Consider the following 13,025-nt stretch of genomic DNA (forward strand, 5'->3'; position numbering starts at 1 on the left):
GAGTTAAATAAAAGAACGTTTCACGGGCTTTTCCCTTAAACCTGTGTAACCACAAATATAATTCTCCTTCTTCCTCCTTTCACTTCTCTACTCCTCACTGGTGGGCTTTGCTCTCCTCAACTTCTGACCAACTCCTCAAGTGAGGTGGAGGCTCCTCTTTAACCCCCTGACCCACCAGACCAACACATCAGCACCTTCTGAGTCAGCCTGCTCCCAGCAGCTCCCTCTAGTGACACCTGTGGACCCTTACAGGGCTGCCCACCAGAACTGCAACTCCCATGGAGTCCAATTGGGTGCCAACTCAGAGGGATGCTGCCACCCAGTACACTGAGGGCCCTGGGAGGCAGTCCAGTCCCCCCAGTCCTTAACCTATAATGGCCTCCCAGCTGGGACGCCCTTCTGTCCACACCTTCATTTACAATATGTGTGTGTGTGTATGAAGTCTTTGTTGTCCTCAAATATGTGACAGTCATTTAGGTGCCACGTGTCAATTCTTCAGTTTTTGCTGATTTAAGCGACGTGGGCGCCAATGAAGGCTCTAAGTCTGTACGAGGTGTTAATAGTCCAGAAGCGCACACGTTGCACTCGACGCTGACTATTCCCTTTCAAGGACGACCTCATAAACATCACCCAGCGTTCCTTCTGCTTTACATACAGTGGCTGAGCTGTAAATGAAATGAACATCTGGGGCCTCATGTATAAACGGTGCGTACGCACAGAAATGTTGCGTAAGAACTTTTCCACGTTCAAATCGCGATGTATAAAACCTACACTTGGCGTAAAGCCACGCACTTTTCCACGGTACCTCATGCCTTGTCGTAGTCAAGTTCTCCGCTCGGTTTTGCAAACTGGCGGCACCCAGCGTCAAAGCAGTGCTACTGTTCTTGTGTGATTACTCATTATTTTCATGACGCGGCTTTATAAATACACAGAAACTAACCGCATATTGTTTATTAGTGTAATGCATCTGATTGTAATTAACTCGTAACAATATAATGGGCCAGGAACCAGCCATAGTATTCCAAATACCAGAACTGCTTTAGCGTTGTTACTCTCACTTCTTCTTCTTCTTCTTCTTCTTCTTCTTCTTCTTCTTCTTCTTTCAGCTCCTCCCGTTAGGAGTTGCCACAGCGGATCATCTTTTTCCATATTACTCTCACTGCACGACTCAGAGTATTTATATCACTGTATCTGAGTGTGAATCACAGCAGCAGCTGATCGGAAAGAGAATTATCGGTATACGCCATTAAGCACACGCTGTCTCAGCCACGGCAAAACGTTTTAAAGCCTTTCCTGTACGGACCTCGCGGTTCACAAACAGTTTAATCCCAAGAACTTTAAATGCAGCCAATCAATTGCTCCTTGTAGAACTGTTAGGACTTATAAGTACAATCACCTCACTGTAAACTTGCACTACAGTTATAATATCTCACAACCTGAGCCACTTTATAAAGCGCGTATTTACATATGATGACGAGATCATTTTTAAGGTGAAATGCAGCAAAATATGTTTGTTAAATTATACAGATAAAACTTTAACTTCATTTAAATAATCTATATTCTTCACTGGGAGTGTCTTTAAGGATAGAATAATTAAACATGTACTACGAAGATATTTCAATGTTCTTTAAACGTTTTGAAGAATCGGCGCTAAGCTTACAGATGGCTTAACTTCCATTACAGAGCTGATTGTGTGGCGATCGGTTACTTGGGGAAAGAAAAGCAAGGACTCTTGGGGCGGCTACGCCAACATATATTCAATATAAAACAGAAAGAGAAAATAACAACACAGCTAAAAACACAGGGACAAATTTCGACAAAAGTTAAATGCTTGTGTCATGAGCACAAACGTTCTTTAACTCCTATCATCATGAAAATGACATCACGTATACATCTCAGTATTTTAGTTATTCAGAGAGCTGTAATATCACGAATGTAATGGACTCTGTGTCCAGTTGGAGGAAGAGAGCCAGTTTAAGAAGCAAGTAGTGATTCACACACATAGAGCACATACGAGTAGAAGATCAAATACAAAACAAAGCATTTAACGTGCTACTTTAATTACGATGTGATTTGAGAAACTGGTTAATTAAACGATTTTAAGATGAAGTTTATGATGTTCTACTAAATGACAAAATAAACTACGTGATTAAAGTGGAAATGTCGAGATTGAAGTTGACATTTCGTGCTTTTTCCCCACTGTGTGCCTTTTTCTCTGTACCCTAATAAACTTTCATATGACACTCAGACAGTGGGCTTACAACTTGGCTTTTCACGGCGACTTTGATATGAGACTTCTTTTTATTTCCGCACTGTGCGATTTTGTGAATGTGAGCTTTCAAGTTTCTCCAACACGCTATGTCACTCGATCAACTTCATTTTGTTGATTATACCACGGTTTATTTGAACAAATAGTATGTTTTTCCTTTGCCTCCACTTGGTATTCGCTGAAATTCTTATATTTTCCCCGTGCTTTTCCCATTGTCTTTTCACAGAAGGCTGCGCTTAAGGGCGATTTATATTGATTTGCATATTCAAATAGGCGTAATTCTGGGAGGATTTAGGGCGTTACAAAATGCGCGTGCACGAGAGTTAGTTTTCACGCTGGTCGGGATTTATGTAGCGGAAGAACGTGGAAGTTGGAGTGCGCACAGATTGCTGCATCTGGATTTTTCTGTGCGTAAGAACATTTCGGCTTTTGTGCTTACGCCATGTTAGAGTGCGAGTTCTACGCACGGCATTATACATGAGGCCCCTGGTGACTTTTCAGAGGTAAAACAGAAACCGCACATAAGCAGACGTGGCGACGATGCACTCCAGAAGTAACCGTCACAGAGACTCCTGCCTGTTTCTCCGATGTCCTCTTCTGCGGTGGCCATTTTAGTTCATTCCACTAATTTGATTCTTTCGAGCTGCCCGTTTAAGTCAGTCAGTCCAGTTCATTCTTGTGGTTCACTGGATGCGTTCAAAGCTACGGTGGCTTGGCCCTTTAGTGCTGAGTTAACGCTTCAGATTATGATGTCAATTCAAAATGGTGGCAAACACCGCGATCAGGAAGTACGGTAACAATTTCTAGTTTGAATTTATTACAAGTATTGACTTGAAATGATCACTTCAGTCCATAATACCGATTACCGAGAAGGTAAACGTGGACCTGACCAGAACGAGCGATTAACGGACTAACCGATGTTAACGAGATGCACCCTGCTGGTCGTACGCTGAGCTCAGTGGTTGCTTTATGCAGTTGTTTTCCAAGCAGAAGAAGCTCCATTTATTATGAAAAGGAACATAAAAGTCTCCTTTAGACCGGACAGCATACTTTGGGGACTTTCTTGCTCTTCAGTTTCTTCTTCGATCCACACTGTGGATTTCTTAGTTAGCTTTCATGAGGGCATCCAAGTTCACTTTCCCACTTGGGTTGCGCCAACACTCAGAGGTCACAAATGACGCAGTTGTGACGTCTGACTTCCCAGCTCCCCCGTATGGTGAGTGCAGCATTTTTTCTCGAGAGGAGGAGCCTGGCGGTGCCACTCTCGCTGCTCGGTGTGCCCACTGCCCCCCTTATAGTGGTTCTTCACAAAACAAACGCTCGATGCTATTTTTCACTTTAATTCGCAAGCAAAGATCCTCTTCTGATTTCTTTTGGTTAGCAATAACAGTTTCTGATTCAGGTCTTTTTTGAAATGATCTTTCAAAAAGCAGGAAACACCCGCATGCCAGCCAGTGGACACTTCTGTTTCTTAGCCATGACGTTCTGTCCAGCCAACCTCGTTTATTTCATGGAGTCCATTTTATTATACATTCTGATGGCAATTATCACTGTACTGCAGTGGGCTGGCGCCCTGCCCGGGGTTTGTTTCCTGCCTTGCGCCCTATGTTGGCTGGGATTGGCTCCGGCAGACCCCCCCATAACCCTGCGTTAGGATATAGTGGGCTGGATGGTGGATAGATGGATGGATTATCACTTTATTTTTTGGCTGGAATCGCGAGTTCCTAGTAGCTCGCCACACAGGGCCTTGGCCACTTGGGGGTCCCGCCGCCACTGCCACCCACAGTTTGATGGGCTCCGTTGAATGGCTGTGCAGCACTACTGCCATTGCGTTGGTCACACGAGTCTTTGTGTTTTATTTCTCAGCAGCTGCACGGAAACAACTTGCACTTTACTGATGGCTACGAAATTAGAGAAGATATTGGAATCGGCGCCTATTCAGTATGTAAACGGTGCGTCCACAAGATAAGCGAAGTGGAGTATGCTGTCAAGGTAAGACTCTTTTCCTGTTTCATTAACACTTGAACTGAGCAACTTTATGGAACTACGAGACAACTGCGTCTGGATGACTTGCCACTGTATGCCAATTAATGTGCGCCTTGCCAGTCACTTCACCAGCCTACATCAATGAATGGTGATTAAAAGCCTTCCATGGTGTAAAATGACACGAAGAATACCCCCTTGGTTACCCCGTATAATTTGACAGTTTTGAGAAGATCAACCACACAGTTAGTTGTGGTGATGTCTTTACAGACACGAGTCCAAACTGAACTGAAGTAGGTACCTGGTCAGCCGGTTAATAAAGGAAGATGGCAGGAAGGGGCGGGTACAGGGGGGCAGACACCAGAGATGATGGCAGGGCCATCAATCACCCAGTCTGTGGAGGGAGAAAGAGAGAAAGGATCACAGAACAGTGCCAACCCCTGGCTCAGCGGGTAATTACATTTACTAGAGCGTTAAGTTGTCTGCCATTTGCACACACGTGTGACACAGGCAAAGCAAAGGAAATGTTTCGGGTGATCTCAGCGTGCCCGCAGACAACTGACGATGAACTACTGAGGTCTGGAAGGACTTCCTGTGGACTCAGAAGGCTTTCTGGGTTCTGTTACGATACCAAAGTTTCAAACCTCGATATGATACTAAGAGAAGTATTGAAACTTGATACCAGTTCTGATAGCCAATACAGAACATAAAGCCATAAGTCCATAAAAAAGATTTCAATAAATCACAATTCTGCACACATTCAAATCTTTACATTGATGACAACAAATAATGGGGACTTAAACCACAGAAATACTGAACAGCCCTGGCATTAAACTTCATACGCATCGCAGCCCACCCTATCCACCCACAGTTATAATCTCACACAGGCACGTTTCAATTATGGGCTGGCGTCTCCAACAATAAGTGGAAAACAAGACCGCTGTCAATGTGAAGAAATCGGGAGTGATCTCCTCTCGACGTTCTCGTATAAACCACAAGACAAAGATTATATTTTTATATTATGTACATTAAAGAACCGTCAACGACAAATGAAATCAAAGTAATAATATATTGGCCAATTATTATGAAAGTAATAAATAAAGCGGTGAATAAATCAGACTCTGCAGGTGCAGAAATTAAACAAATCTAGAATGGTAGATCAGGTAAAGTCCCACTTCCGGTTGATGGATTTGGCCCAAAAATGAGTACAGATCTACAATTTTGCAAATGAACAACTCTCAGAATGCAAACAGACGATAAAAGCCGGAATACGGTGTGGGATTTGGTAACCAAAAGGGGACACGTGTAACCAAAGCCAAATCGAGCAGATGTTAAATGGAGTCAAGGAACGGAAGAAGAATTCACGACCAGAATAAACTCATAAGGATCATTAAATGCTTTTCTTGAGAGGAATCTGAAATCTTGGGTGAACGCAGAAAGGCCAATATTAAACTCTTTATAGTCACGTTGATGGCGTTGTGCATCACATCCTACTATTCGCCTTGCCTGGCAACTGCATGGCAACCATCAACTTAAATGGCGGCACTCATACAAAATCCATCCATGCATCCATTATCCAACCTATAGCTATACAGCTACAGTATATCCTAACTATAGGGTCACGGGGGTCTGCTGGAGCCAATCCCATCCAATACAGGGCATAAGGCAGGAACAAACCCTGGGCAGGGCGCCAGCCCACCGCAGGACGCACACACACCCACACACCAAGCACACACTAGGGACAATTTAGGACCGCCGATCCACCTAACCTGCATGTCTTTGGACTGTGGGAGGAAACCCACGCAGACACAGGGAGAACATGCAAACTCCAGGCAGGGAGGACCCGGGAAGCGAACCCAGGGGTCCTAACTGTGAGGCAGCAGCGCTACACACTGCACCACCGTGCCGCCCCTAAACAAAATCATTGGAGGAAAACGTAATTAATTTTCAATATCATTGAAAACACATTAAAATAAAAGAACAGATGTAAGGAAATGATTCCTTGGTTTTCAAGACCCCTGAAAAGACAGAAAAAAATGAAATGATGATAGCACCTTAACAGCTCTCTACCCAGTCAGGTGGCACTGTAGTCTCTAGGCATGCTGGGATTTGGAGTCCATTTTTAGGTCGTGCCACAGAAGTGCTGGTACTCTCTGGTTTTGTCAACTTCTTGGTCTTCCCCCTGATGTGTTATGACACCCTTTCATAATCGAGTGAGGTAGGGAGTTTTGTGTGATGATATAGATATGTCATATCAGAGAGTTTTAGTATCCCAGGAAGCGCCTACAATATAAGGCGAAGTACATATAATTGGGATTGGGAGTCCCAGTGCAGATCTGATCACAAAGACAGAAACACACAATAGACTGGAGAGCTTGGAGTTGGTATCAGGATCAAATACGCACAGTTCAATCGGAGAATCAGAGCAGTGGTGCTGAGATGTGAAATCCTGCAGGTACTGTGGCCCACTAAAAGCCCTGCCAGTGCTGCTACCACTCCCTGTCCCCAGTGCAGTATGTGTGCCCAGGTCACCTGGAGATCATGTTGCTCATCTTCCTCTCCCACAGATCATTGACAGAAGCAAAAGAGATCCATCAGAAGAGATTGAGATTCTGCTCCGCTATGGACAACATCCCAACATCATCACACTGAAAGACGTGAGTAAGAAAGAGTGTCCTTGATGGCTGCTTACCAGCGAGTGGTGACCCTGATATAATCAAAGCCACTCACAGCAGTTCAGATTCTGTTGTTAGAAATTCTGTTGAAGTTAATCATAATGGAGAATTAGAATGAAGCTGAAGTTAAAAATTCCATATTGATTATCCTATAGTTCACATGTTATTCATTTGCTACCCCATATAGCGCCTTTCTTGGATTATTCCATCCCTAAGCACAAACAGCACAGATGGAGGCGTATTCTTATTTTTCTCTAATGTGGTGTGCAGCTCCTTTTATTTGTGTGAATTGGTTTTGGACCTCGTGTTATCGTGATATTTCCCACTACTTACCCTTTACTTAGAGGTTAAGTGCACTCCTCAGATTCGTTACCAGGTCAGTCTACTTAACACACACACACATAGCTATATGTAGACACAGAGACACCTAACAGTGCCCTATGAGTGACACACACACACACAGCTAGGTAGCCTCTACCACTTCAAACCACACAAGTGCCTTAAGAATAACACAGCCTGTCACTCTCTCAGTACTTACTTATTATCGGCACGAACAACATACAATGTTTGAAATATATCTCAGATGTAAATATTACTTTAGTCTCTAGGAACGTATTCAAACATACAAAGGCTCAAAATCCTTGACTATCGGCCATTTATCAACCCAGAATGCCTTACTTTATGTCCCGTTCCCTACTATTGGGTGGAGCTCTCACCCTCTGACTTAATAAACCTCGCAGCACGGAGCATATGTGCAAACCTCCGGCTACACCAGGTGCTCAAAGAAATCTACCTTACTACTTCAATCACGCTAGACATGACAACAAAGTACAGAAAGTTAAAAAGCAGTGTGGTATTTATTACAGGAATAATAAAACCAAATAGAACAAGGAATAATAGAAAATAAGATTGATAATAAAGTCTATATCTATATAGTCTATAGGAAAAGCTGATGAAAAAGTAAAGATGTCAAGGATGAATGTCCCAGGGCAACGTTGATCTGGCACTCACAGTTGTTCATTAGATGCTTTTCTGTTGATCAGATGGAAACGGTCGCACATTGCTCTCGTTCTCCTCTGACGTCGCTCTGTTCTCTCCGTTTTGTCCGTTATATTTATTTTGAAATGCTACAGGAGTTTCGCAAGGTGTTATCGCTCCATGCACCCAATTGGCTGGCTGTCAATATGATGAATGAATTTGCTCAAACTCTTTCATCAGTTTGATTATGTCCGTTTTTGCGAAGCAGTACAGTTTTTGATGCTTTACCAATCTCCTGTCCCAAGCTGTAAACTGGTTTGACCCTTTCCAGTCCCACGACACCCCCTACTGTTAGCAGGTTGTAAAGTAATTGGGGTATGACATGGCATGGTTTCCTTACCCATGCTGTAAACCAATGTAGTACTGGTGCCCTTCACTTGACAGGTGGTAAAATCCTCAATACAGCTCGAGGGTCTCCTGAATTCCTGCTCAGATCAAACAGATGGTCCTGTGATTCAGGAAAACAGATTGCCTTTTGATGTTACCTGTCCTGTGTTTAAGTTCATCTGTCATTTTGTCTTGAGCAAAGTATACAGTGATTCAAAAAGATTCCTCCGATTTCAAAGTGCCATATTTTCACAACCGTGAGATGCCAAGGGGGTCATAGAGTTTCTGACTGTCTCCAGAGGATGGAGTGCCACCTCATTGGCACCAAGAAGTTTGAGCATCTCTCAACAACGCGCTCCCTCATCGCTGGATTTGGCCATAAAGGTGTCCACGATTTGGCACCCAACTTCTGGCCCGCAAGATCACCAGATCTAACACTGTGTGCTATTTTTTTTTTGTGGGAGTACATTAAGGATCCTGTTTATGTGCCACACTCCCAACAATACAATACAATACAATACAATACAATACAATTTATTTTGTACAGCCCAAAATCACACAAGGAGTGCCGCAATGGGCTTTAACAGGCCCTGCCTCTTGAAAGACCCCCAGCCTTGACTCTCTAAGAAGACAAGAAAACCCGTGTAGGGAAAAAATGGAAGAAACCTCAGGAAAGGCAGTTCAGAGAGAGACCCCTTACCAGGTAGGTTGGACCTGGATCAATAAATTGTGAATTTCCCCTTGGGATTAATAAAGTATCTATCTATCTATCTATCATTTTGAAATCAGATGAATCTTTTTGAATCAGCAGGTATAATGAAAATAAAGAGCCAAATTTACAGAAATTGTACCCCAGTGTTACGCAGATGAGCGCAGATCTTTAATCGTGGAGCACATTCATTTATTTCTTTTTGTTTCTCTTTTTCTCTTAGGTGTACGATGATGGGAAGTACGTCTACTTGGTAATGGAGCTGATGAGAGGAGGAGAACTTTTGGACAGGATCCTTCGGCAGAAATGCTTTTCAGAGAGGGAGGCCAGCGCCGTGCTTTTCACTATCACAAAAACTGTGGAATACCTGCATTCCCAAGGGGTATGTATATCCACCAACACAGCCATGGCGTACCACCTAATGAGCTTCTCCTGTTATGCTGTATACCCTGTAAGTGTCCTATCTAAACGGGGGGCCTCTCCCCCTGTGGCTCAAAAGGCAGTGAAGCTGTGGTTTGGCATTCACATGCCCGATGGCTGACTTTCCTGTGTTAGGTGGTCTCCTGCCTCCAAGGTCAGCTCGTTTGATTCCTGGGCAATGCTAGAAAACTGGGGAGCTCTTCCTTCATGGACTGTTCTCACTAAGTGAACACCAAAATGGTGGACTCCCTGGCAACTGAAAACTTCTTCACCCTGAAAGTCGCCTCCTGCATGCCGATTTAGATCCATAAATCATTTCATAAGTTTAGAGAGTAACACTGTAAGTGCAGGTTTAAAAGCCCTCATGATCTGTCTTTCTTTCGGCAGGTCGTCCATCGAGATCTGAAGCCCAGCAATATTCTTTATGTTGACGAGACGGGGAATCCTGAATCCATAAGGATATGCGACTTTGGATTTGCTAAGCAGCTCCGAGCGGAGAATGGGCTGCTCATGACTCCGTGTTACACGGCCAACTTTGTGGCTCCTGAGGTGAGAATTGACCATCGTGTGTGCGACAAAATGCTTACTTACAGTATATACAATACAATTTATTCGTTGTATAGCCCATAATCACACAAGAAGTGCTGCAATGGGATGTTAACAGGCCCTGCCTCTTGACAGCCCCCCAGCCTTGACTCTCTAGGAAGACAAGGAAAAACTCCCAAAAAAATCCCTTGTAGGGAAAAAATGGTAGAAACTTTGGGAATGGCAGTTCAAGGAGAGAGACCCCTTTCCAGGTAGATTTGGTGTCAGAAAAAGGGGGTCAATATAACACAATACACACAACAGGACACGAGTCATCCTCAAGACAATAGATAGATAATAGTGCAATAGAAATATTACAAGTACAGAGCAGAATTCAACAGCAGATGATATCCCATAATAGGATTTGGATTTGTTTAGAGTCCTGGAGACTGCAGCCATCAAGTTGCCTCCCCCTATTGGCCGTTCCACAGCTGAGTCAGTGCTGGGCCAGCCAATCCAATGACAGGACCCCTCTACCTGATGATTCCAGTGCTTCTGCATCAGACTTTACCTTAGGAAGGCAAAACAACTTGGCAGGTGGGCAGTGGCACCAAGTGGCACATTTGAGTACCAAGAAGAGAAACAGAATAGGTGAGGGTTAGTAACAAATTGTAACTATCATGTTACTTCTGTTTTAGTGCAAATGACAGTCTGTATGGTAAATCAGCAGCTCTAGTCAGGGTGTGCTAAACTGAAGTAGTGAGTCTTAAAAGTTGAGACCGAAGGGGCATCTCTTAAAGTAGCAGGCAGACGACTCCACAGTTTAGGGGCCCTGTAACTAAAAGCTGTTATTTTATTAATTCTTGGAATCGTAAGCAGACTAGCATCTTGAGATCTTAATGTGCACTCAGGTTTGTAAGTCATGATAAGTTCAGACAAGTAAACCAGACTTCCGCCACTTAAGGCTTTATATGTTAGAAGCAGGATTTTGAAATCTGCCCTAAACTTAACCGGGAGCCAGTGTAAGGACTTGAGGACTGGGGTTATGTGTTCGTATTTTCTTATTCTTTTTCAGCAGCATTTTGGATTAACTGAAGGCTGAATAAAGAACAGTTTGATCATCCAGTGAACACCACATTGCAGTAATCAATCCTACTAGAAATAAATTCATGAATTAATTTCTCAGAATCCTGTTTATTTAGAAAACGCCTTATATGAAGAGGGACTCAAAAATTCCCAGAAGCGGTCAATAGTACAGGAGTAGGGAATTAAATATGCTGCCCAGCATTGTGTGCCTACAAATCAGAGTGCCGAGTGTTGATCGATGGCGTATTTCTGGTGTTGACTCTACTGTCACTACTGAGACAAACACGCACACAAAGTATGCCTAGCATGTAACACAGGAGAACTAAAAGGATAGGATTAAGATTTAGGGTTCCTCCCCAGTAATCCCCGTTTAAAAAGCAGCCAGTTTTTCCAAAGGGTCTGTGGTGGTTGCAGTGGTCTCTCCCCCCAAAGACGTTCTATTTTAACTTGTCCCAGCATTATCACGGCACATTTCTTCCACACATTTGTAATCGTCCTGGTGAATAAAACCTGCTGTGATTGACGTACTTTAAAGAAGAGGAAGGTGACAGTATGGTGGTATCTACTCTCTGTGACACTGAAGGCCAACTAGATCCACGACAGGATTACACACACGTTCCTATTTAAAATCAAGCAAACTGGTGTCCAGGATGAAGGTCATCATGTCTCTGAAAATCCGTAATGTTTAACAATGACAGGGTCATCCATGTGCTGGTGCTCTACTGGCAATGCTGGTTTGCCTTTCTTTGCTTTTAACAAAGTTGTTTTTGTCTTTTCAGGTTCTTAAGAAGCAGGGCTACGATGCGGCCTGTGACATCTGGAGTCTTGGCATTTTACTGTACACCATGCTGGCAGGGTGGGTATGTGTGCCCGCCTGTGTGTTGTATAGGTGACGAGTGACGCCTCTCCTGGGCTACCTGTGCTGCTGAGCCCCTCGTGAGGTTGTAAAGTACAAGATGAATGAAGTGGGGTGCGGGTGCTTGGGGGAAAGAACTGAGAAAAAATCACAAGAAGAAACGTAGTCAACATCTGTCAAGACTGCTGCACATTAAACAATTCCTATTGAATGTTAGACATTCTACTTGGGGTCTTCTACAGTGTTAAAATTCAAAGGCCCCCGAACAGAATTCCAGGCAGTGTTTGACTCAGTGAAACAGATGCTTGGACTGGGCATACAGCGAGAGAGCCGGAGTGAGTGGTGCAGTCCACGTGTGCCAGTGCTGAAACCAGATGGAATACTGCAGTTGTGCGTAGATTTTAGATGTTTAAATAAGGTTTCTCAATTTGAGGACTACCTGATGCCTCAAGTAGATGAGTTGTTGGAAACATTGGGTCAGAATTTATCTGGACTTTCAGAAAGTGTTTAATAAGGTGCCACATGAGAGGCTGGGCATCAAACAAAATGAACTGGCAGTTCAGGGTGATGTTTGCAGACGGGTGTAGAACTCAGACACAGGAAGCAGGGGGTGATGATGTGAGGAACATTTCCAGAATCAGGAGATGTTAAGAGTGGTGACCAGCAGGGGGCAGTACAAAGGCTGCTATATACGTATATAAACTAGCAAAATACCCGCGCTTTGCAGCGGAGTAGTAGCATGTTAAAGAAGTTACGAAAAAGAAAACATTTTAAAAAATAAAGTAACATGATTGTCAACGTAACTTATTTTAGTATTGATAGTGAATTTGATGATTGTAAAGAGTTTCATTTCTGATTGTAAATGTCGTGTATGAGAAATGCCCATTTTTAGGATGTCAGGATGTCTTTGTAAACGACGTCCTCGGGCTGTAAAATGACCAAGCTGTCTGCTGAGCTCACTCTTGAACATGCAACGTACAGTCGGCCATGTGAGAAGCCGTCCTTTTTTAGAGTCTGGCCCTGTGACTTATTTATCGTCATAGTGAAGCAGACCCTTACTGGAAACTGGAGGTGTTTGAACTGGAATGGGAGGTCAGAGGGTATGAGACGGTTATTCTCCCCTGAGCCAGTGCCAGT

General features: G+C 43.6%; 1 protein-coding gene across 4 annotated transcripts in view; it reads left to right on the forward strand.

Annotated features, from left to right (window-relative positions):
* The window catches only part of rps6ka2 (ribosomal protein S6 kinase, polypeptide 2), a 122,681-nt gene that overhangs the window by 98,393 nt on the left and 11,263 nt on the right, over positions 1 to 13,025 (forward strand). For 3 of the 4 annotated variants that reach the window (XM_039738291.1, XM_039738289.1, XM_039738292.1), the window contains exons 14-18: positions 4,136 to 4,261; positions 6,820 to 6,909; positions 9,225 to 9,383; positions 9,809 to 9,970; positions 11,812 to 11,888. In XM_039738291.1, coding sequence (XP_039594225.1) covers positions 4,136 to 4,261; positions 6,820 to 6,909; positions 9,225 to 9,383; positions 9,809 to 9,970; positions 11,812 to 11,888 — 614 coding nt within the window. The remainder of the gene's footprint in view (positions 1 to 4,135; positions 4,262 to 6,819; positions 6,910 to 9,224; positions 9,384 to 9,808; positions 9,971 to 11,811; positions 11,889 to 13,025) is intronic. The other variant, XM_039738290.1, reaches the window with a different exon arrangement.

This window comes from Polypterus senegalus, chromosome 16 (genome assembly GCF_016835505.1).
Source record: "Polypterus senegalus isolate Bchr_013 chromosome 16, ASM1683550v1, whole genome shotgun sequence".
NCBI lineage: Eukaryota > Metazoa > Chordata > Cladistia > Polypteriformes > Polypteridae > Polypterus > Polypterus senegalus.